The sequence below is a fragment of the Biomphalaria glabrata genome, chromosome 3, assembly GCF_947242115.1.
Source record: "Biomphalaria glabrata chromosome 3, xgBioGlab47.1, whole genome shotgun sequence".
NCBI classification, from domain to species: Eukaryota; Metazoa; Mollusca; class Gastropoda; family Planorbidae; genus Biomphalaria; species Biomphalaria glabrata.
The window spans coordinates 36999891-37022210 of record NC_074713.1 but is presented as its reverse complement, the minus strand read 5'-3'; the positions used below and the strand labels follow the sequence as shown (position 1 = coordinate 37022210).

Sequence of the window (22320 nt, the reverse complement as noted above, 5' to 3'; positions counted from 1 at the left end):
TCCACAACTCATTGTCTTTATTCAATAACCAAGTTCCACAACTCATTGTCTTTAAAGAGATTCAATAACCAAGTTCCACAACTCATTGTCTTTAAAGAGATTCAATAACCAAGTTCCACAACTCATTGTCTTTAAAGAGATTCAATAACCAAGTTCCACAACTCATTGTCTTTAAAGAGATTCAATAACCAAGTTCCACAACTCATTGTCTTTAAAGAGATTCAATAACCAAGTTCCACAACTCATTGTCTTTAAAGAGATTCAATAACCAAGTTCCACAACTCATTGTCTTTAAAGAGATTCAATAACCAAGTTCCACAACTCATTGTCTTTAAAGAGATTCAATAACCAAGTTCCACAACTCATTGTCTTTAAAGAGATTCAATAACCAAGTTCCACAACTCATTGTCTTTAAAGAGATTCAATAACCAAGTTCCACAACTCATTGTCTTTAAAGAGATTCAATAACCAAGTTCCACAACTCATTGTCTTTATTCAATAACCAAGTTCCACAACTCATTGTCTTTAAAGAGATTCAATAACCAAGTTCCACAACTCATTGTCTTTAAAGAGATTCAATAACCAAGTTCCACAACTCATTGTCTTTAAAGAGATTCAATAACCAAGTTCCACAACTCATTGTCTTTAAAGAGATTCAATAACCAAGTTCCACAACTCATTGTCTTTAAAGAGATTCAATTACCAAGTTCCACAACTCATTGTCTTTAAAGAGATTCAATAACCAAGTTCCACAACTCATTGTCTTTAAAGAGATTCAATAACCAAGTTCCATAACTCATTGTCTTTAATTGGGTCTAATGCTTAAAGTCGATTAAATGCATAGATACGTAGTGGTCGACTGCGACTGGGATATTTGCATTTCGGAAACCTTCAAGGGTGTAACTAATTCTTGTTAACCATAGGCCAGTGTATCCCAAAATGTGGTATGCGTACCCTCAGGGAGACGAGAGGAGTTTGAAGGGGGTACACGCTGCACCTCATTAACTAATCTGATATCCCATATTTTTTTTTTTTTGGGGGGGGGGGGGGGCGAAGGTACTTAGTGTTACAGAAATTATGGAAGAGGTACGCATATGTCAAACTTTTGAGAACTATTGCCATAAAGCATAGCTAAAGATGGACATGGCCCAGAAGGGGGAATTTTCTTTCTTTGGTGCCTGGCAGAATACACGTTACCTCTACATTGGAACCACTTGAAAGGAAACTAAAATTAGAGTAAAATATATTTTGTGATAAAAATCTCTTTAATCTTTTTTTTTTTTAAGCTTTGTACATTGTACAATTAAGGTCAAAGGACACTCAAGGTCACATAGAGGGTATTTAAATTTCCTGGTATCCAAGGCTACATCTTATTTCTGCTCTTTTCCTGTTGTATTTATATATGATCACAGCGACACCTAGGATAACCATTCCGATCGCAGACGACACGAAAATGGAGATGTTTTGAAGGAAAGAAGTATCGTCTGCTGAGACCATTTCCGTTTTCTGATTCAAGGTTTTCTCCAGAACAGTGTTAGTGACATTCTCGTCTGCTTTGTGAACAAAACTTTGTCTATGACGTAATCCACTATTGCGGTGAGTATAGAAGAACGGCGATTCCTGGGGAAAAAAAATCTTCATTGATCTTTTGTTATCTTATAAAATACAGACGTTACTTCAAAAGAGAAGATGATTACTTCCTACAGGTGTCCCTTGGTCAATCTAGTCATGCAGGTTAATCAACGACTTAAACTCTGCCAAGTCGATGGTTTCTCTGGCAGGTTCATGCTCTAATAGCACTAGGGAAGAAGGAGTATTTGTACAAATATGTCCTAGCATATGGTATGAAAATTGTGCCTTTTGTTTTGTATTTGAAGATTATGATTAAGTGTTTTATGTATACTTGCTACTTTACTTTTAAGTCTTCTATCCTGAAGGCTTTCTAAATTTAATGATTTTACTAAAGAATATTCGTTTGTTATAAATGTGAAATGGCTGTTTGATTGAGCCGCTGAAATGCTAACCAACGAGGTCATGATCAAATGCACTATATTATGACATTATTTAATGTAACTGAAGCAGGAATATCTTGGGAAAGTAGCTTTTAGTACTAACAATTTATAAGCTAAAATAAAAGGGTTTCAATTCTACACTCATCCTGATTGACTTTGACGAGGGTGAGAGAAAGAGAGAGAGAAGGAGAGAAAGAGATAGGAGGAGAGAAAGCAAGAGATAAAGAGTGAGAGAAAGAGAGAGAGAAGGAGAGAAAGAGAGAGGAGGAGAGAAAGCAAGAGATAAAGAGGGAGAGAAAAAGGAGAGAGGAGAGAGAGAGAAGGAGAAAAAGAGAGAGAAGGAGAGAAAAAGAGAGGAGGAGAGAGAGAAAGAGAGGAGGAGAGAGAGAGAAGGAGAGAAAGAGAGGAGGAGAGAGAGAGAAGGAGAGAAAGAGAGGATGAGAGAGAAAGAGAGAAGGAAAGAGAGAGAAGGAGAGAGAGAGAAGGAGAGAAAGAGAGAGAAGCAGAGAGAGAGAAGGAGATAAGGAGTGGAGGAGAGAGAGAAGGAGAGAGAGAGAGAAGGAGAGAAAGAGAGAAGAAGAGAAAGAGAGAGAGAAGGAAAGAGAGGAGGAGAGAGAGAGTGAAGGAGAGAGAGAGAAGGAGAGAAAGAGAGAAGGAGAGAGAGAAGGAGAAAAAGAGAGGAGGAGAGAGAGAGAAGGAGAGAAAGAGAGGAGGAGAGAGAGAAAAAGAGAGGAGGAGAGAGAGAGAAGGAGAGAAAGAGAGAGAAGGAGAGAGAAGGAGAGAAAAAGAGAGAGGCGAGAAAGAGAGGAGAGAAAGAGAGAAAGAGAGAGAGAGAGAGAGAGAGAGAGAAGGAGAGAAAGAGAGAGAAGGAGAGAGAAGGAGAGAAAAAGAGAGAGGAGGAGAGAGAGAAAAAGAGAGGAGGAGAGAGAGAGAAGGAGAGAAAGAGAGAGAAGGAGAGAGAAGGAGAGAAAAAGAGAGAGGCGAGAAAGAGAGGAGAGAAAGAGAGACGGAGAGAAAGAGAGAGAAGGAGGGAAAGAGAGAGGAGGGGAGAGAGAAGGAGAGAAAGAAAGAGAGAAGGAAAGAGAGAGAGAAGGAGAGAAAGAGAGAGAAGGAGAGAGAGAGAAGGAGAGAAAGAGTGGAGGAGAGAGAGAAGGAGAGAAAGAGTGGAGGAGAGAGAGAAGGAGAGAAAAAGAGAGGAGGAGGAGGAGAGAGAGATTATTCAACGTTATATTATTATTTTATGATGTAAATTGATTAAAAGTTGATACAGTTCTTTGTTTAGGATTTAATATTGATAAATGTTGATGTAAGTCTTTTGTGCAAATATTTAGGTGAAAAGAGTAAGAAGGCCTTGATCTAAATGTCGACTTTTGAATGTAAGAATGTGGTTACTTCTTTTTTGAAGATTAGAAGATAGGATGTTTTGTGACTCAACAGTCTAATTGAACGTAGGATGAGCTTGAGGTGAGCTCCACTATCAACACTTTGAGAACTGATGTAACGTCTTACCTTTGTTGGACATTTTAATTGAAATGCTTTCGTCCAGTCAGATTTGGTGGTCTTGTTGTTCACGGGCTCTAACTGTGGATTAGAATGGGGTGGGGTCGTACATTTCATAGGTCAGTGAGCCATACGTGTTATATTACTAGGTGATACATTCTACAGATCCTCGAGTCAAAATACTTCATTTATCTATATTTATATCAACTTTCTATTTATATTTATAGCCAGATTCTATGTCTTAGATATTGAGGTGTAAAATCACAGACCTAAGATGCATCGATCTTAAAGATCCTGGAGACGTCTACTAAAAGTTGAGACCAAAGATAGAATTTAAAATTATGCTATCAATGCCTATCACTGACCTATATAGATTCACTTTTTTTAAAAATCGTGTAGAGGTCAACTAAAAGTTGAGACCAAAGATAGAATTTAAAATGACAGTTTCACAGACCTATATACTAGATTCATCGATCTTTAAGATCGTGTAGACCAGTGATGCCCAAAGTACGGCCCGCGGGTCACATCCGGCCCGCGACGTGGTTCTATCCGGCCCGCCGAAACGTCGGCACAAAGTGTAAAAACTCCATTGTACAAAAAAAAAGTTTAAAAAATATTTTTCCCTACGTTAGAGTAAATAGATTGGTACCGATAGTAAGCCTATATATTTGTTTTTTTTTTAAGAAAGAGTAGCTTTCTTTAAAAAAACGTAACATTAAACAGCTTAAGAAATCAAACAAATAAATAAATAAGGCGTCATTCTTGGTTTGAGACGCGATAGTTAGGTTAGATTGATAGATTACACCTGGAGTGGAGGATGGATGAGAATATTTACCTAAAATGAGAAGAAAATGAGTCTGTTGCATTTCTATTTTTTGTTGCCGCTGACGTGTCTACCGACATATCTGATACCGCTCAAAATTTTGGTATTTATTCGCGATTAAAACAACAGTTTGAAATAAGAAAAGTAGTAGCTATTTGGAGCATGCATTGGATCGCCAGTGGCGAAACACTGACATAAAAACTTAGCTCCTGCAAGACGACCCGGAACTATCGTGGCGACAGTCTAGGATGCAAACCACAGGACAATGAAGTAGCCAGTAGGCCTACCATTTGACAGCTCTGTGATAAATAGTTATTTCATGCTAGAATATACATGAACATACAAAAGAAATGTGAAAATTATCTACTGCATTAAAATTCTAAAACAAGAAGTCCATAAACGTTTGCTTACAGAAATAGGACTTCAAAAAGTACGGAAGTACGGCTTCTTTTCCGATCCTCATAATTTTCGATTAAAAAAATATGATCAGATTTTAAAAGAATATTGTCTTCATAAATGGTTAGATAAATATGTATATTTTTGACTCTGCTATATATGACATTTCAGACTCACCATGTTGTTCCATAAGTTTATACCCATGACTGATTGCCCCTTTTTACTCATGTGAAAACAGTCAATGGCGAAATACGTCATGTCCATGTCACCATTGTCCTGTAAGGTTTAATACTGCGTTAAAATAGAGTCTAGTTTATTCAACAAATTGTTCATCAAAAATGTCATTTAGATTTTTAAAATCATAATAATACTGATAGTTGATTGGGATATCTCTTTCCTAGATCCAATTTGTGGCGGTGGTCAAAGTTTTCATAATGCCATTTGGGGTTTCGGCAAATTTGGTCTCAACATTTTTAAAAAATATCTCGTAAAAAAGACAAGAGAGGGAATACATAGTTTCTTACCATAGATTCCTTTTCTTTGAGGAAAAAGGAAAGAAAATTGAAGGGCACAAATTGAATAGTAAATAGTTTCTTACCAGTAAAGGTATAGTCACGTCCCTAAAGAAAGGCTGCAGGACAACAGCTGCGTCATCACGTGTCTCGTACACACCGGACATGAGGAGCTCTTCAGTCTTCTTCTGAAACTCCTCACGAGTATTTTGCAAGTGGTTAAAATCCTCCTCGCTTTGTGGGAAGGAAATGCAGTCACAGACAAGTCTGTAGGAGATAGTGGTTTATTCAATACAGTCACAGACAAGTCTGTAGGAGATAGTGGTTTATTCAATACAGTCACAGACAAGTCTGTAGGAGATAGGAAGTGGTTTATTCAAATACAGTCACAGACAAGTCTGTAGGAGATAGGAAGTGGTTTATTCAATACAGTCACAGACAAGTCTGTAGGAGATAGGAAGTGGTTTATTCAATACAGTCACAGACAAGTCTGTAGGAGATAGTGGTTTATTCAAATACAGTCACAGACAAGTCTGTAGGAGATAGGAAGTGGTTTATTCAAATACAGTCACAGACAAGTCTGTAGGAGATAGGAAGTGGTTTATTCAATACAGTCACAGACAAGTCTGTAGGAGATAGGAAGTGGTTTATTCAATACAGTCACAGACAAGTCTGTAGGAGATAGTGGTTTATTCAAATACAGTCACAGACAAGTCTGTAGGAGATTGTGGTTTATTCAATACAGTCACAGACAAGTCTGTAGGAGATAGTGGTTTATTCAATACAGTCACAGACAAGACTGTAGGAGATAGGAAGTGGTTTATTCAAATACAGTCACAGACAAGTCTGTAGGAGATTGTGGTTTATTCAATACAGTCACAGACAAGTCTGTAGGAGATTGTGGTTTATTCAAATACAGTCACAGACAAGTCTGTAGGAGATAGGAAGTGGTTTATTCAATACAGTCACAGACAAGTCTGTAGGAGATAGGAAGTGGTTTATTCAATAGCGACACATACTACTCTAGGTGTTATAAAGCTTATTGGACATGCATTTAGTCATGCAATCATAGAGAACTCAGAGCATTTATAACATGACAGAAATAATCTGATTGATTGATTTTCTGGGTTAATTAAACAATGGACAAGTCTATCTTCAACATCAAGATTCATGTCTTTAAAAATCATACTTATTTGACGCGAGAACATTAAGTGATACGCCCATCTATACACGCCCCATCTAAACACGCCCATCTATTCACGCCCATCTATACACCCCATCTATACACGCCCCATCTATACACGCCCCATCTATACACGCCCATCTATACACGCCCCATCTATACACGTTATTTCTCCCACACCCATTCTAGGATCAAGCTGAAACTTCACAGACAGACAGACAGACAAAGTGAGTTGATATAAGCTTTGTAAAAAGTAAAAGAAGATTAAATTTACAGGCCATCATCCTCATCATCAAACTCCATTAGAGTGAGGGCTTGAGAGGCTCAAATCCTCTCTTGCAAAAGCCCTGGACAGAAACCCTGCTGTCTTGCGTGATGCATAAATGTCGCCATACAGGTCGATAATTTTTGGTTTCCCAGACCTGTCGAGACGGAGATCAGCAAATCTGGGGCAGTCAAACAGAATATGAGGCACAGTTTCCTCTTCTTCCCCGCAACGGGGGCACCGTGAATCAAAATTAGGCCATAGCCGCGAGAAATATGAGCCAACAGGACAGTGGCCTGTCCTGCACTGTGCTATAATAGCTTGCTCAGGCCTGGACAGGTAATTTTTTTTTTTTTTAGATCTATTTCTCAAGTCCATTTTTATTGAAACTAGAGATGTGCCTCCACAAAATCAGGGACTTATTTAAATCAGCGTTGATCTATTCAAACCAGAACAGACTTAATGAGATTACGTTTCAAATACAGTTACTTTTGCACCATCATGCACATTGGATCTTTTTTAAGCTGCCGTAGCTGATCAACATTCATGATTTCCACCAAATTGACCAATGTCCGAGGTATGGAGTACAAAATATCTAGCGTGGCCTTCAGATTCCTTATGTAGCTTTCAGGGGATGTTTCTACCTGCAATGTCAATGAACGACACATTTTTAAAAAATACAATTAGATTGGAGTGCACGAAAGAAAAGAAAAAAACATTGTGGCCCATTCCAAAGTCAGAATAAGATATAGATATAGATATATAATTTTATTGATTGATTTTTGTTTTGTCAGGTATTAAAGAAATTGTGCAAAATTACAGCTTGTGCCGAGACTTGTTGTGGGAGAAATAACGTGTACAAACTTTTTACCAGACAGACAGACAGACAGAGTGAGCTGATTTGTAATTCTTCTTTTATAAGGCTGACCAACCTTTGTAAGAGCCATTATTTTGTTCTTAATCACTAATGAATCTTTTTTAAAAGAGGAACATTAAAAAAAAAAAAGAAATGTTCCCCTTTCAGACCTTACGATCTATGGGGCAGATAATGTAAACGTCATCTGTTTCTGTGGCCCACGGTTAACGATTTACTTCGCCCCAATTCCCCCCCCCCCATCCTCAAAGAAGAACGTCCTGGTTAAGCGAATGTATAAATTTACTTAGAGTATCTACAATTCTAATGATATAGATCCAGGAGATTCGCAAAATGAGCGTCTTTCTATGTATTGAACTCTTTACTCCTGACTACCTGTTGGAATACCTGTGGGAATACCTGTTGGAATACTGTGGGAATACCTGTTGGAATACCTGTTGGAATACCTGTGGGAATACCTGTGGGAATACCTGTGGGAATACCTGTTGGAATACTGTGGGAATACCTGTGGGAATACCTGTGGGAATACCTGTTGGAATACCTGTTGGAATACTGTTGGAATACCTGTTGGAATACCTGTGGGAATACCTGTGGGAATACCTGTGGGAATACCTGTTGGAATACTGTGGGAATACCTGTGGGAATACCTGTTGGAATACTGTGGGAATACCTGTGGGAATACCTGTTGGAATACTGTGGGAATACCTGTGGGAATACCTGTGGGAATACCTGTTGGAATACCTGTGGGAATACCTGTTGGAATACTGTGGGAATACCTGTGGGAATACCTGTGGGAATACCTGTTGGAATACTGTGGGAATACCTGTGGGAATACCTGTTGGAATACTGTGGGAATACCTGTGGGAATACCTGTTGGAATACTGTGGGAATACCTGTGGGAATACCTGTGGGAATACCTGTTGGAATACTGTGGGAATACCTGTTGGAATACTGTGGGAATACCTGTGGGAATACCTGCTGTGTGTTGGTGCATGTCGTTGTCCACATTGGGAAACATCTTCGCTGTTCAAAGTATCAAAAGAAATTCATCTAAATTTGGCTTGGGAACTAGAAAATATTGATCTTGAACAAACTCTAGATCTTCGAGTATTTCCTCATGTATACATTATTCATTACAGAGTTTAATCTTCTTATCTTATATATTTGTTTTCAAGGGAAGGGGAGGGGTAAAGTCCCTTTTTATTTGCATCTAACATTCATTAGTTATTAAGAGCAAGATAATTGCTCTGTGAGTTGTATAATGGAGGTGGTGACTATTTTATTTTACTTTATTTTATTTATCATTAATTAAAATGTACAGATAGACTGTCATTGTTGAAGCGTTAGCCATTACTTGGACATTTGACACCAAAGAGTTGATTTTACAAAGCTCAGTCTATCTTGTACAATTTGTTTTGCACGTATTTTCTCTCACTTCCCATTCAAGGCTCAAGCAAAGTTTTGCAGTTATTCATAGTAGGTGACAATACGTGAGTCAATAACAAAAGTTAAACAATAAGTGATAATTTATTAAATTTGCTGAAGATAGAAAAGGGAGTTAAACCTCGCAGTATTGATAGATATGGAAGTGCTTTATCAGTTCTTACCCTTAGATAAGCTTTGTTTTTAAAAAGTAATTTTTATTTTTAGTATAGAATATCAAATGTTAATTAAATACGGCATTCAAAATTATGAACTAGTTTACCAACAGTTGTTTTAACAACCAATAATAAGAACCGCTAATTACTGCCAGTTATCTGAAAATTACATGGTTTAGCTCCTTTTCTGTTATAAAAAACAAAATGAATTGGTTTATCTTAAATGATTAACTAATTGGTTAACTTTTGGATTGATTCATATTTTCATGTTCATAATTCATGCTTTGTCCTCCACTATGAATAATAATGCAAAATTTCAATTTGATCCCGGCATGGGAAGTGGGAAAAAAAGTGTCAAAACGTAATAAGGGAATTAAATCATCCACATCTCTCATTTAGTAGCATTTATTCCCCTTATTTCGATTTCAAAAAAATAATTATTCACCAATAACTAACTGATTAGCATTTTTGATTGATTCATGTCTCGTCAGGTTCAATGAATAATCGTGCAAAGTTTTAATTTGATTCGAGAATGGGAAATGAAAGAAAAAGCATGGTTAAACTTTTTACCAGACAGACAGACAAATAGAGTGAGTTGATGCGGCTTACGGCAGTCATAGATAGTTAAGAAAGCCAAATAGCAAGAGCTCCAGGATGAGATGTATCTGGTTCCTTCAGATAAGATGTTATATACTGTGTTTATGAAATGTCATAGATCTAGGCCTATGTGTTGTTTATAAAATGTTAAGTACCATTTTTAACATGTCATACGTTTTGTTTATGAAATGTTATGTCTTATTTATTAAATGTCATGTGTCTTGTATGTAAAATGTTAAATGTCTTATTTATTTAATGAGATGTGTCTTGTATGTAAAATGTTAAATGTCTTTTTTATTAAATGTCATGTGTCTTGTATGTAAAATGTTAAATGTCTTATTTATTTAATGAGATGTGTCTTGTATGTAAAATGTTAAATGTCTTATTTATTAAATGTCATGTGTCGTGTATGTGAAATGTTATGTGTCTTGTTTACGAAATTTCATACTATAAGTCATATTTATGAAATATAATGTGTCTTGCTCATGAAATGTCACATCCAGTGTCCTAATTCATGAAATGTTATAATGTGTCTTGTTCATAAAAGGTCAAGTCATCTGTCTTGTTCATGAAATATCTTGTATCTTTTCCTAAAATGTCATGTCATATGTCTTGTTTCTGAAATGTCATATGCCATGCTCACACTTCTTGATTACTCACATGACATCTCTTACAGAGGTCGTTCGCACCAATGAATACCGTGATAAGCTTCCAGTCGTTATCAAAGTCAATATTTCTGTTGGTTTTCATGGCCATCACCAGGCGTTCTGCTTGACTCAATATGTTGCTGGGTTAGAAACAGAGCAGAAACTCAACAAAGTTACAAGAGTCAATAATAACATGTAACAATCTGTTTACTATCGCAGCAGAACTTTACGAAGTTATATAGTCAATAATAACATGTAACAAACAGTTTACTATGCCAGCAGAACTTTACAAAGTTAAAGTCAATGATAACAAAACAATCATTTAAATAAATAATTAACATATACTCGTTTTTTATCATTTACAAAGCTTATATCAACTCTGTCTGTCTGGTAAAATGTTACTGAACGCAATTTCTTGGACACCCAATTTCAGATCAAGCTGAAATTTTGCACAATTATTTCTTTTAACTGACAACACAAGAATCTTTTTTTTTTTTAATTAACTAATTAGTTTATAAATTATTGGTAATTAGTTACTTTGTTTGGTATGTCAAAAAAGGGAAAGATAGTACTGGACTGCTAAGATGGTATATGTTGAATTAGTCCCCTTTATAGATCACCGCTCTAAATTGGACAAGTTCTATAACTATCTCTAGTTATTAGTACCTCACTAGCAGAATGGTTAGCACGTCGGCCCTGGAGGCGTAAGCCACGAGTTCAGGTCGTTCCTCCCTTATTTTATATAAAAATGTTTTTAAAAACCAATAACGTTGAAATCCACCCAGATATACCTTTCTCCCCCCCCCCCCCATTTCCCCAACAGATCCAGGTAAGTGGTAGGAAAGCTAAAAGCATCAAATAGCGCTAAAAAAAAACAATGGGTTAAAGTATTATTAGACGCACAGATTTATCGTGTAACAATAAAATCTTTTTGCGTTGAGTGTTAAAAGTCACTCTAGTTAAACGTACAAAGACAGGTCTCCGCTGATGGCAAAGTTCAACTTGGAATCTATGTTGTCCACTCCAGTAGAGTAGCCGTAGATGTCAGGGTTGTAGTTCTTTAAAATATCTTGGAAAGAGAAAATAAAACAGAATTGTTCAATTGTGACTAGTAAAGGTGTCACATCATTCTTTGGTTCTCACATGACTAAAGGTGTCACATCATTCTTTGGTTCTCATATGACTAAAGAAGTCACATCATTCTTTGGTTCTCACATGACTAAAGGTGTCACATCATTCTTTGGTTCTCACATGACTAAAGGTGTCACATCATTCTTTGGTTCTCACATGACTAAAGGTGTCACATCATTCTTTGGTTCTCATATGACTAAAGGTGTCACATCATTCTTTGGTTCTCATATGACTAAAGGTGTCACATCATTCTTTGGTTCTCACATGACTAAAGGTGTCACATCATTCTTTGGTTCTCATATGACTAAAGGTGTCACATCATTCTTTGGTTCTCACATGACTAAAGGTGTCACATCATTCTTTGGTTCTCATATGACTAAAGGTGTCACATCATTCTTTGGTTCTCATATGACTAAAGGTGTCACATCATTCTTTGGTTCTCACATGACTAAAGGTGTCACATCATTCTTTGGTTCTCATATGACAAAAGGTGTCACATCATTCTTTGGTTCTCACATGACTAAAGGTGTCACATCATTCTTTGGTTCTCATATGACTAAAGGTGTCACATCATTCTTTGGTTCTCACATGACTAAAGGTGTCACATCATTCTTTGGTTCTCATATGACTAAAGGTGTCACATCATTCTTTGGTTCTCATATGACTAAAGGTGTCACATCATTCTTTGGTTCTCACATGACTAAAGGTGTCACATCATTCTTTGGTTCTCACATGACTAAAGGTGTCACATCATTCTTTGGTTCTCACATGACTAAAGGTGTCACATCATTCTTTGGTTCTCACATGACTAAAGGTGTCACATCATTCTTTGGTTCTCACATGACTAAAGGTGTCACATCATTCTTTGGTTCTCACATGACTAAAGGTGTCACATCATTCTTTGGTTCTCATATGACAACCTAGCATGGTAGTTCTACAAGTTTGAAAAAATAAATCTTGATTTACAGATGTCTACGAAAAAAATTCTAAATAGGTCGAACTATTTTTGCATTAATAGTTATTTTGAACATAAACAAGTGTTATATACTTTTTTTAAATTTGGAAACAACATATTACCTATATCTCCAAATAATATGATACACGAAACAGTCATCGCTTTATTCAACAAAATAAATAAATAAAAGACCAGCAAGTGTGAGGATCAAATCCAGAAACTCTTTTAACTTGGCTGCCTATATCAGGACAGTTCGATCATAGGCTTTGAACAATTGACAATAATACGCCGTGTAATCAACGGGCTATGAATTCAAATACTAAACTTTTCCTGTACTTTCGGCATATGACTCTTCCATAGATGTGTTGTTGTGGTTGTTTTGCAGAATAAGACCTTCAATAGAAAACGTCGAATTGTTGCTCTTAAGGTTATTCTGACCTAATGTTGCAGCTCAAAGGAAAAAAAAATTTTAAAGAAATCTTTGGAACCAGTTTCAACATAAGAACCCAATTTCTTGCTTGACATTTTGCTATTTAAAAAATTAGAAAAAAAATCTATTTCAATAGTTTTTTAGAATGACTAAAAAGCAGTCTATTAAAGAGACTAAATCTACTTACTGGGTAAGGATTGAAATGTAAGAAATGTTTCATCTCCCCCTATACTGAAAGGATACAAATATTAGAGTTGAACTAAACAAAAATGGAAATTGTTTTTTAAAAAATCAACTAAAAATGGAGGTTTAGCATAACTATAGCCCCTGCGTTTAAAAGAGTTTTACCTCCAAGATAATCCTCTAAAGTCATGTAGTATAGATGTAAGTTGTCTACTCCCTACAGCACGACCAGCCTAAAGACAAGAGTAGCAGGTCAGGAATGAAAGTAATAATTTGTTTTTCATAAGGATTTAATTTCTAAAAAGCTTTCAAAACGTCTGTTTCTTTGTTAAACATTTGGCAAGTTTTTAGTGAACAGAACTTTACGTTTGGACTCCCCTATCTCACTGATGGGTTAAGTACACGGTTTGGGTTTGAAACACAAGTGTACGTAGAAGTAGTTTTTCATACATAGTCAAGGGCAGACCCCTGTGTCTCATTTAGGAATCCAAGACCGACAACAAAAGAATGCCAAAAGCCGAAAACAATGAGGTCATAACTATATATAGATATTGATACACACACACACACACACACACTTTCAAGAGTAACTTGATTCCATCCAATATGAATACTCTGATGTCCTTACTATACGTAGTAAGCACTTAGCACGCGTTTTCGAGGAAATTTCGGGATTGAAAAACGAAACCTTAACATGAAATATTTGACCATTCAGCATGGTCTCAAATATTTCGTATTTATCACAGATCTATCACAGTGAAACATTCAATGTTAAAATACCAAAAAACAAATGTGTTGAAAATATTGTTTCTTCTATTTGTCAATCAGCAAGATAAAAATGACATGTCTCACTTGATGAGGATTAATTCACTGACTGATATGAAGACAAGATGAAGAAATAGGAATATAATTTGAGCTTTAGCTGGAGAAATCCAGTTTTTCAATATCATACACCTGAAAGCAGCTTTTTAAGTAAATTTACCTCACTTCCATTTGAACCAAATTATGTGTTTTTTTATTTTTTTTAAATTGCTTCTTCATGGATCGCAATAGTTTAGTTTTGCTAACATTAATTCAAATACTACATTTTTCTGTATTTTTCTCAGTAAAAAATATTATGGCCCGCCAACATTTTTCCTTTAAGTTTTTGCCCATCACTGCCCTAGCTAGATGCCTGTACAATTCATCCAGTCTTCGCATTGCGAACGTTATCAATCTGAGTAGTGCCTGATTAACAAGTCCATATTTTTTTTAAATTAATGTTCTAATATCTAGTTTATAAAACATTCCTAATTGATGGGTATAGTTGAATATTGTGTTTTATGAGCCGAGACCATTCGATACAGAAGGCATGAACACATACCTGCAACGTCACAACCTGTGGAGAGTTAAGACCAATAGCTCCTTGCCACGTCATACAGACCTGTGACGTTGCAACGAGCTATTGGCCTAAACTGGCCGCAGGTTGTGACATTGCAGGTCAGTGTTCAGGCCATCTTTAACGATTTGTCTCATATGAACACAGGGCCTGTCCAATGTTTGCTGACGCCCCGGGCATTAAAGAACTAAACAACATTGCTCATCAAATTATAACAATGCTCTAAAAAGATTTTCAAGTCTCGTAGATTTATTTATTGACCAATGCAGTTCTAGAAATTTCTTCTTACCGTCAATGAGTCTCCCAAAGCAGCGATGACATTTATATCAGATGGTCGTAGCTCATGAACTTAAGAAAAAACAATTTTTTTTTTGTTTAAATCTTTTTTTTTTCTCACATTTGATAAAGATGTAGATGAATGACAATTAATTTCTTTGTGTATTTTGTCTGTTCTTCTGGGTTTTTTTTCTATGGAATGTTTTTGTTGTTAATATAAAAGGATCAGATGGAATTATACATTTAAAATTAGGATCAATATAACATTCTAAATCAAGTTCGTAGGATTTCAAACACTATCACTGAGACAAAAGTAAATGATTTATTCTACTTGTAATGAAAACAAAAGCAAGGGCACTATTTCAATATGAAGGAAGATGAACCAGACACTCAAGTTGAACGAGTTCAAAGGAATACTTTCCCAAAATAAGATAATAATGAATATCGAGAAATACTTTCGCAGAATAAGATTATAATGAATGGAAGATCCATTTACCCGATTTAGCTGTACTTGTTTTATTCTTCAATGTGCCATTGTCCCTCTTCACAACTGAAGTGTCGTTTAGATCTATCCTGACCTTGTTGAACTCTTTTTCAAATGTTTCGTCCACTTGGATTTTAAAATCATTTAATTGCTTCTCATACTCATATTCCTCAGTACTCTCTAGAGATCTAACTTGCTGGAGCTCTTCACAAGGAAAATTCTGATATTAAAATGTTAAAAAGACAGCTCACGTATTTTCTTGTAATATAGGCCTACTAACACTTGCAAGTACATTAATGATTTATTTAAAAGTTTAAATATTAGACTTATATAATCTTTGAAAAGTGCGCTACTGATTAGACTATAATAGGTCATAAATAAGCTCAGTAAATAGTTATCTATTTCAAAAGTATTTCTTCCATTAAAATTGTTCAATGAAATATATATATATATAGTGTAAGTAAAATAAACGTTAATGTTACTTTTAATGAAGTCGACACCACAAAGGCTATTAGTAATCATAAAAAAAACATTGTTAACGCCATTATTTACAGAACTACTGAATCCATTACTACCTTTGATTTCGGAAAAAGTGAATTAAGTTATTAAAAGTTTTGGTGTGTCGTTTCATACCTACAGCTTCTTATTCTATGTATATTACAGCCAGTGAACACCTACTTCTATTAAAGAGATGGATGGTTCAATCAGAAACCTTTCTAAAAGTTTCATAAAGGTCTCATTCTTGCCTAACTCTTCTACAGCAGAGGCGACTTCACCTAGTAGTAAACAACGTTGTCATAGTAACAGAATGTTATAACAGCTTTTTTTTTTCGAAACTTGTGTGTTATGACTGTAAACATTTTCAAAAGTTGTATTATTACATTAATTTTGAAAAGTGTTATAGTCATTACAATTATGAAAAGTGTTATATTGATATACATTTTGAATTGCGTTATAAATTTATTATTATATTAATTTTGAACGAACTGAAGATTAATCAGAGTAATTGTTCTTTGGTGAACGTGAACCAAAGATGCCTGTTGAAAAGGACGAATAAGAAAAACTAAGATTTAAAAATAAAAACCTAGACTCTTAGACTCTGGCTCTAGATCTATTAGCACAGAGTCTAGAAGAAAAGGGTAACATTTAAAGACTAAATATACATTAGTAGTTTGCGGTATCAAATGCAGGCTAATCAGAACAGTTTTGTTTATAGTTCACATGGCTAAAGTATGTTTTAAAAATCCAATCTTTATCCTACCTTCGCTAAGTCCCTTGACACTAGAAACCATGATCACTATCAGAAGAACTATGAACTTCAATGTTGACATTTTTCATTATTTGCTGTCAATGACTTTGTTCAAGAAAGAAAGATGTCTGCCGCTGGATGCTATTGAAAATATCTCAACAAGTCGTCTGTCATACAACAAACAAAGTTATTTTTAGTAACAGCTGACTTGGATAATAATGATTTCTTACATACATCGGAACTAGTAAGAACTAAAAACAATGGAGGTAATAATGCTCAAATGAATCTCCTTGAAAGGGCGCAAATATGAGTTCTAATTATATATATATATTTAAGAAAGAAGCACACACTTGCTTACCTTCAATACAGAGACTTTAATAGGACCAGCTGAATTGTATATCAATAGTTGTTTAAACTTTAAAATACATATGAGAAAGTTTTCAACCCAACACATCTGTCAATGTGGAGGAAAATAAAATCACAATAGGGAGAGAGAAGAAGAGAATGTACGCGGAATACAGAAAGAGAAGAGAGAAGGAGAGAATGTACGCGGAATACAGAAAGAGAAGAGAGAAGAAGAGAATGTACGCGGAATACAGAAAGAGAAGAGAGAAGAAGAGAATGTACGCGGAATACAGAAAGAGAAGAGAGAAGGAGAGAATGTACGCGGAATACAGAAAGAGAAGAGAGAAGAAGAGAATGTACGCGGAACACAGAAAGAGAAGAGAGAAGAAGAGAATGTACGCGAAACACAGAAAGAGAAGAGAGAAGGAGACAGAGTGTTTAAGGGTAAGAGATAGTTTAAAAAAAAAAGAAAACAATAACAAAATATTTAAACAAAAACTCTTTTGAAAAACGTGGAAGTCTAGGCTACACTAACTGAGAAATAAAACCAACACCAAAGATGTCATATTGAACATTTGTGGATTCTGAGTACATATTGATTCGTTCACGGCTATTTAGAATAATGTAAATGTATGTTTTAATTCTTTAATTGTATATTTTAAGCGTTCATAAGAGCTTTATGAACATTTTGTTTTCGAACGCCTAAAGGCAATAGGCAACCATCTTGTGTCTAGACCCGGGGTCGGCAACCTGCGGCTCGCGAGCCACATGCGGCTCTTTGGATGTGAAGCTGCGGCTCTTTCGTTCCATACGTAAATATTATTTATTTCATCGAATTTTTTTTTCTCAAAAAGTTCTGAATCGTTTAACGAGGATTAAGCACTGATTCTATCTTCAGCCACTTGTACTCGCTTTTCACCACACCCCTTCCCCATTACACGCGTCGTCACTGTAATCAGTCCGTCGGAAGCTCTTGAATGACGCAGTCGTCTGATGCTTCTATGTACGCTTTAATTCGCTTTTGGCTGTGACGTATAGTTTATTGTTTCAGGTAAATGAGTTAGAAGCGAATTATCTTCTCAAAGTTAGAAGCAATCTATAAGTAATGCTGATCTGGGTTGGATACCAGTACGTACCACTAGAAATTGCACAAAAAGGCAAACCATTTACATATGGTATGTCAAAGATTGCTTTATACGTGCATCTGGAAAATATTTTCATGATTTCGAAAAAAAAAACTTCAACAAAATCAAAGCTAAAACAGTATAAGATAGAATAGCTAAAATGTCTTTAAATGTAACATATTTGCAGGTGGAAGATATTCAATATTCTTCTGTCTTGTCACTTGCTATAGTTGAATTGGCAACATAAAAGACAGGATAAGTTGACGCTTTTGTCATGTATGTCTTCCCAAGTTCCAAAAGAAGAACTTGGATTGCTACCGCTCTGGAGACAAACTAGAGGGGATGATAGAGCGTATGCCGAGCAAAAATACCTTGAAGACATTAAAATCGTTTAAATAACAACTGATTGAGCCAGACAGGAAAAAATAAAGGAGCAATTACGATTCTTCGAAGCAAAATAAATTGCGAAATTCTTACGTTTCACTGAATAATACACCAAGAAGCGCTTTTTGACCAAACGATTCAGGCCGAAATAGTTGAGTTTGGTAATCAAGATTGTTAATAGCATCTTGTCAAAAGCACTTAACCATCGTCAGTTTAAAGAATTCTTAAGCGAAATGGAAACTCCATATTACGATCTCCTTCACAATAAAGTGTGAGATGGCTTTCCAAAGGTGTTGAAACGTTTTGGTTTGTGCTTGAATGAATTAAATACATTCCTCAATAAAACAAGATATTTATCACCCTGAATTAGAGAACAGCAAAAGGTTGCAAAAATGTTAACTTTACATAACAGCGAAATTAAATGAGCTGAATGTTAAACCACAAAGAAATGGAAACCCAGCCGATGTTTGGGTAGAAGATTTGGCTTCTTTTAAAAAAAAATATTATTGCAGAAAGGCGGTAAGTTACTTTTTTATTAAATGTCTAAAGAAATATCGCGATAAGATCAGTGCAACTGTTGACACGAATTACTTCAGCACAGTTAGAAAAAAAAATAATTCAAAGATGTTGACAGTTTTATATGACAGTTATAAAGAATTACAAACTAACACAATCATTTTAGCATTACTAGTAAATCAACATATATAGTAACGAAATCCACATTGATCCATTTGAAATTGATAATTGATTTCTAGAAATGCCATTGAGTGAAAGTAAAACTTTGTGGAGTTGAAAATTTAAAGAGTTGAAAAGCAAGTTGGAAGAGTTGAAAGTCCAGAAATGCATGTACGTAACGCAACAAGTGGACATCTTTAAAAAAATGCCTCGAGTTGATTCGGCGCAAGGAATAATCTTCCAGTCTGCAACATTGAGGTGAAGATGTTGGCATTTCGAGTGCTTTATTCTGATCTACATATTCGTCCAAGCAAGCTTTCTCTTGCATGATATTATTAAAAGTAAGAAGTCAACAAACAAATGAAAATTAAGAGTCGTGTTTGAAACTAAAAACAACAAGTTATGAGCCAAATGTATACAAAATTTCTAAAACCAAAGCCATCGCTCCCATTGAATTTGTTTGCTTAATTGCTTGTTATTGAAGTACAAGTTAGTGTTGCTAATAAATGTTTAACTGCTTTATTTGCTACCAACATAAACAAAGCAATTATCTAATAATGCCATATATATATATATATTATCTACTTTTGCTGTGAAAACACACTATATATGAATAAATAAATATTTTGTCTAATGAAGATTCTTTTTTTTTTTCATTAAAAAAATAGTAATGTGAGTACTACGTATGGTTGGAAAGAAAAAAAAAAACCGTTGTGGCTCTTTAAAATGTAAAAAAGTTTGTAAATTGTAATTTTTGGCTCTTCCGACTCAAAAGGTTGCCGACCCCTGGTCTAGACCCGCCATGATTGTCCACACTCAAAACGCATTGCTAGTTGACTTGCCACAACCTCTCCTACAGACTGGTATTACAAGCAGCAGATAATAACTGACCAAATCGACCTAGTTTTTAGTGACAAATTAAGTCTGCAGTAAGTATTGACAGTTTAGTATCACAATCTCACGACAACTTCAAGTCAAGTTATATAATTTTTTTTAAACAAAGCTTACCAGTATCTATGGGGAACAATCGCTAAACCACTGCCATACATTTCAATACTGCAAAACTAAGCTCCTTTTTCTATATAAAACAGTTAATTAATAATCACTAAGTGTATTATTATTGACTTTGGATAATTATGCAAATAAAATAAACTTGATGTAAGAATGTGAATTGGGAGAAAAAAACGTACAAAACGTAATAAGGAAAATGACAATACAGTCATTGTCACATCTTTCAAGTAACATTTATTTCCCTTTTGCGTTGATGAACAAAAATAATTAATTAGCAATAATTAACTAACTTTTTTTTTATCCATTCGTGTTAGGTACAACAAATAATTGTTTCAACTTGATCCGAGAAATTGGGTGTGGGAGAAATTGGGTGTGAGAGAATTGGGTGTGGGAGAAATTGGGTGTGGGAGAAATTGGGTGTGGGAGAAATAGCGTGCATAAAGATTGTACCAGACAGAGAGAGATGATAGAAGCTTTGTAAAAACCTATGAAAGTGAACATTCTAATAAGAACATGCAAATTTAGGTTTGAAGACTAAGTGAGTGTGAATAAAACAACAACAATATGCCTTATCGCAGTGCTTCTCTCGCGCTTGTGGCTCCAACAACCAATACGAAAAGAATTTTACGTTCGCGCCGCAGCGCGCGCGCCAAGCTTTTTTTTTTTTTTTATCATGCTGACCTGCAGAAATGCATTATCCTGGCATGAACAGTAAATCATTGTATCTAAAACAAAAAGTGTAGGTTAAATGAAATATAAAGAGACGGCTGCATGGGTAAATAGTTGGCCTCCTTGCATTGTTTTAGAAGATCTGGGGGTGGGGGGATGCAATCGCATCCAGGTGCTTTGCCAGCAGCCATGTTCTCTATGGCTTTGTTGAGTTCTTTTACGAAATGAAATGAAAATAAATGAAATATAAAGAGACGTGAGTAAATACTGACATATGTATGACTGTAACTGGCATGAACGTCGTTAAATAGCCTTCATTTTAAATAAAGACTTCAAGACTTCTTTTTGCGAGCTTTTACACCAAAAACGTCAACAAACGATGGTTGAAGACCATAGAGATCGTCGATCGTTTTGTTGTGAGAAAGACGGGCAGAATTTCGTTGGCTCAGACGTCTTGAAATTTCTTCAAAAGAACATTTTGAGTCATGTTCCCGATGCAGGCTGAGAAACGTGGCCTTTTGTGATCTTGGAGACAACTATTTCAGAGACAACTATTTCAGAGACAACTATTTCAGAGACAACTATTTCAGAGACAACTATTTCAGAGACAACTATTTCAGTGACAACTATTTCAGAGACAACTATTTCAGAGACAACTATTTCAGAGACAACTATTTCAGAGACAACTATGGAGGTGCCCTGAAAAAAGATTCTTGTTCCAGTCAGAGAGTTACTGCTGCTGATCATTATACAACGATTTCTTAGTGGACAAAAAAAAAAAAGGAAAAACAATCAAATGTATTTCACGTTCACGAATCTTTACATTGAAATTTGTGAGGAATTACTGTTAGCCCATAAGTAATGATTAGAACAAACAGAAGGATGTTCTATGGCTATGCTATGTATGTAGCCAATATCGAGCATCTAGTTTTGTGACCTATGTTTGGGAGTCACTGTGTTGAAGCGCTCCTGTGTTATTCAGTGTGCTATTGCCTTTATAACTAACACCCACTAACCCCATACACACTAGTCTTGTTAATCGATAACAGTGCCATTCATAAATATGTATGATAGTTTTGAAATACAACTGAATTAAGACGACTTGCTCTACTCTCTACAAGGATGTTAACGTCTTTCCATTTGTGAACTCCCTTGTGTCTGTTTCTCTCTCATACAATCTTTATGTGTTATCAGCATCTATGTCTGCCCTTTTTTTTTTACACCCTTTTACTGTCTTCGTCTTCTATCGTTAATCTTTCTTTCTCTCTCTTTTTCTCCCTCCCTCTCTCTCTCTCCCTCTCTCTCCCTCTCTCTCTCTCTCTCTTCGTGTCAGAAGAGACACCAAAAAAAAACAAAAAAAAACGTGGCTCATACATTTGAGGCTCAAAGAAAAACTGCATTCGAGGGCCAAAGATTTCAGTGAAATATTGGTAGTGCCTATATATTGTTAGTGTTTTTGGTGCATTACTATTCCTATCGTTACATTCGGAGCTCCATAATGAGAGCTATAATATCTGCCCTAAACATATTGATATTTTTTGAGATGCAAAAGATTCAAATACTTTCTATTAGACTGAGAGGAGGAGGTAATATACAACTTTCAACATCGTGTAATAGGG

General features: G+C 35.5%; 1 protein-coding gene across 1 annotated transcript; it reads right to left on the bottom strand.

The window, feature by feature from the left end:
- Positions 1 to 1050: 1050 nt before the first annotated feature.
- Positions 1051 to 17417, bottom strand: LOC106062697 (phospholipase B1, membrane-associated-like). Its single transcript, XM_056025174.1, has 15 exons — positions 17374 to 17417; positions 16852 to 16947; positions 16506 to 16660; positions 15923 to 16020; positions 15257 to 15464; positions 14774 to 14832; positions 13272 to 13339; positions 13111 to 13154; positions 11377 to 11476; positions 10421 to 10547; positions 7181 to 7335; positions 5330 to 5510; positions 4909 to 5007; positions 3522 to 3593; positions 1051 to 1620 (listed from the first exon to the last, which is right to left on the bottom strand). The coding sequence occupies exons 3-15, from the start codon at positions 16573 to 16575 to the stop codon at positions 1342 to 1344; spliced, it is 1560 nt and encodes a 519-aa protein (XP_055881149.1). The 5' UTR covers positions 16576 to 16660; positions 16852 to 16947; positions 17374 to 17417; the 3' UTR covers positions 1051 to 1341.
- Between the last annotated feature and the right edge of the window lie 4903 nt (positions 17418 to 22320).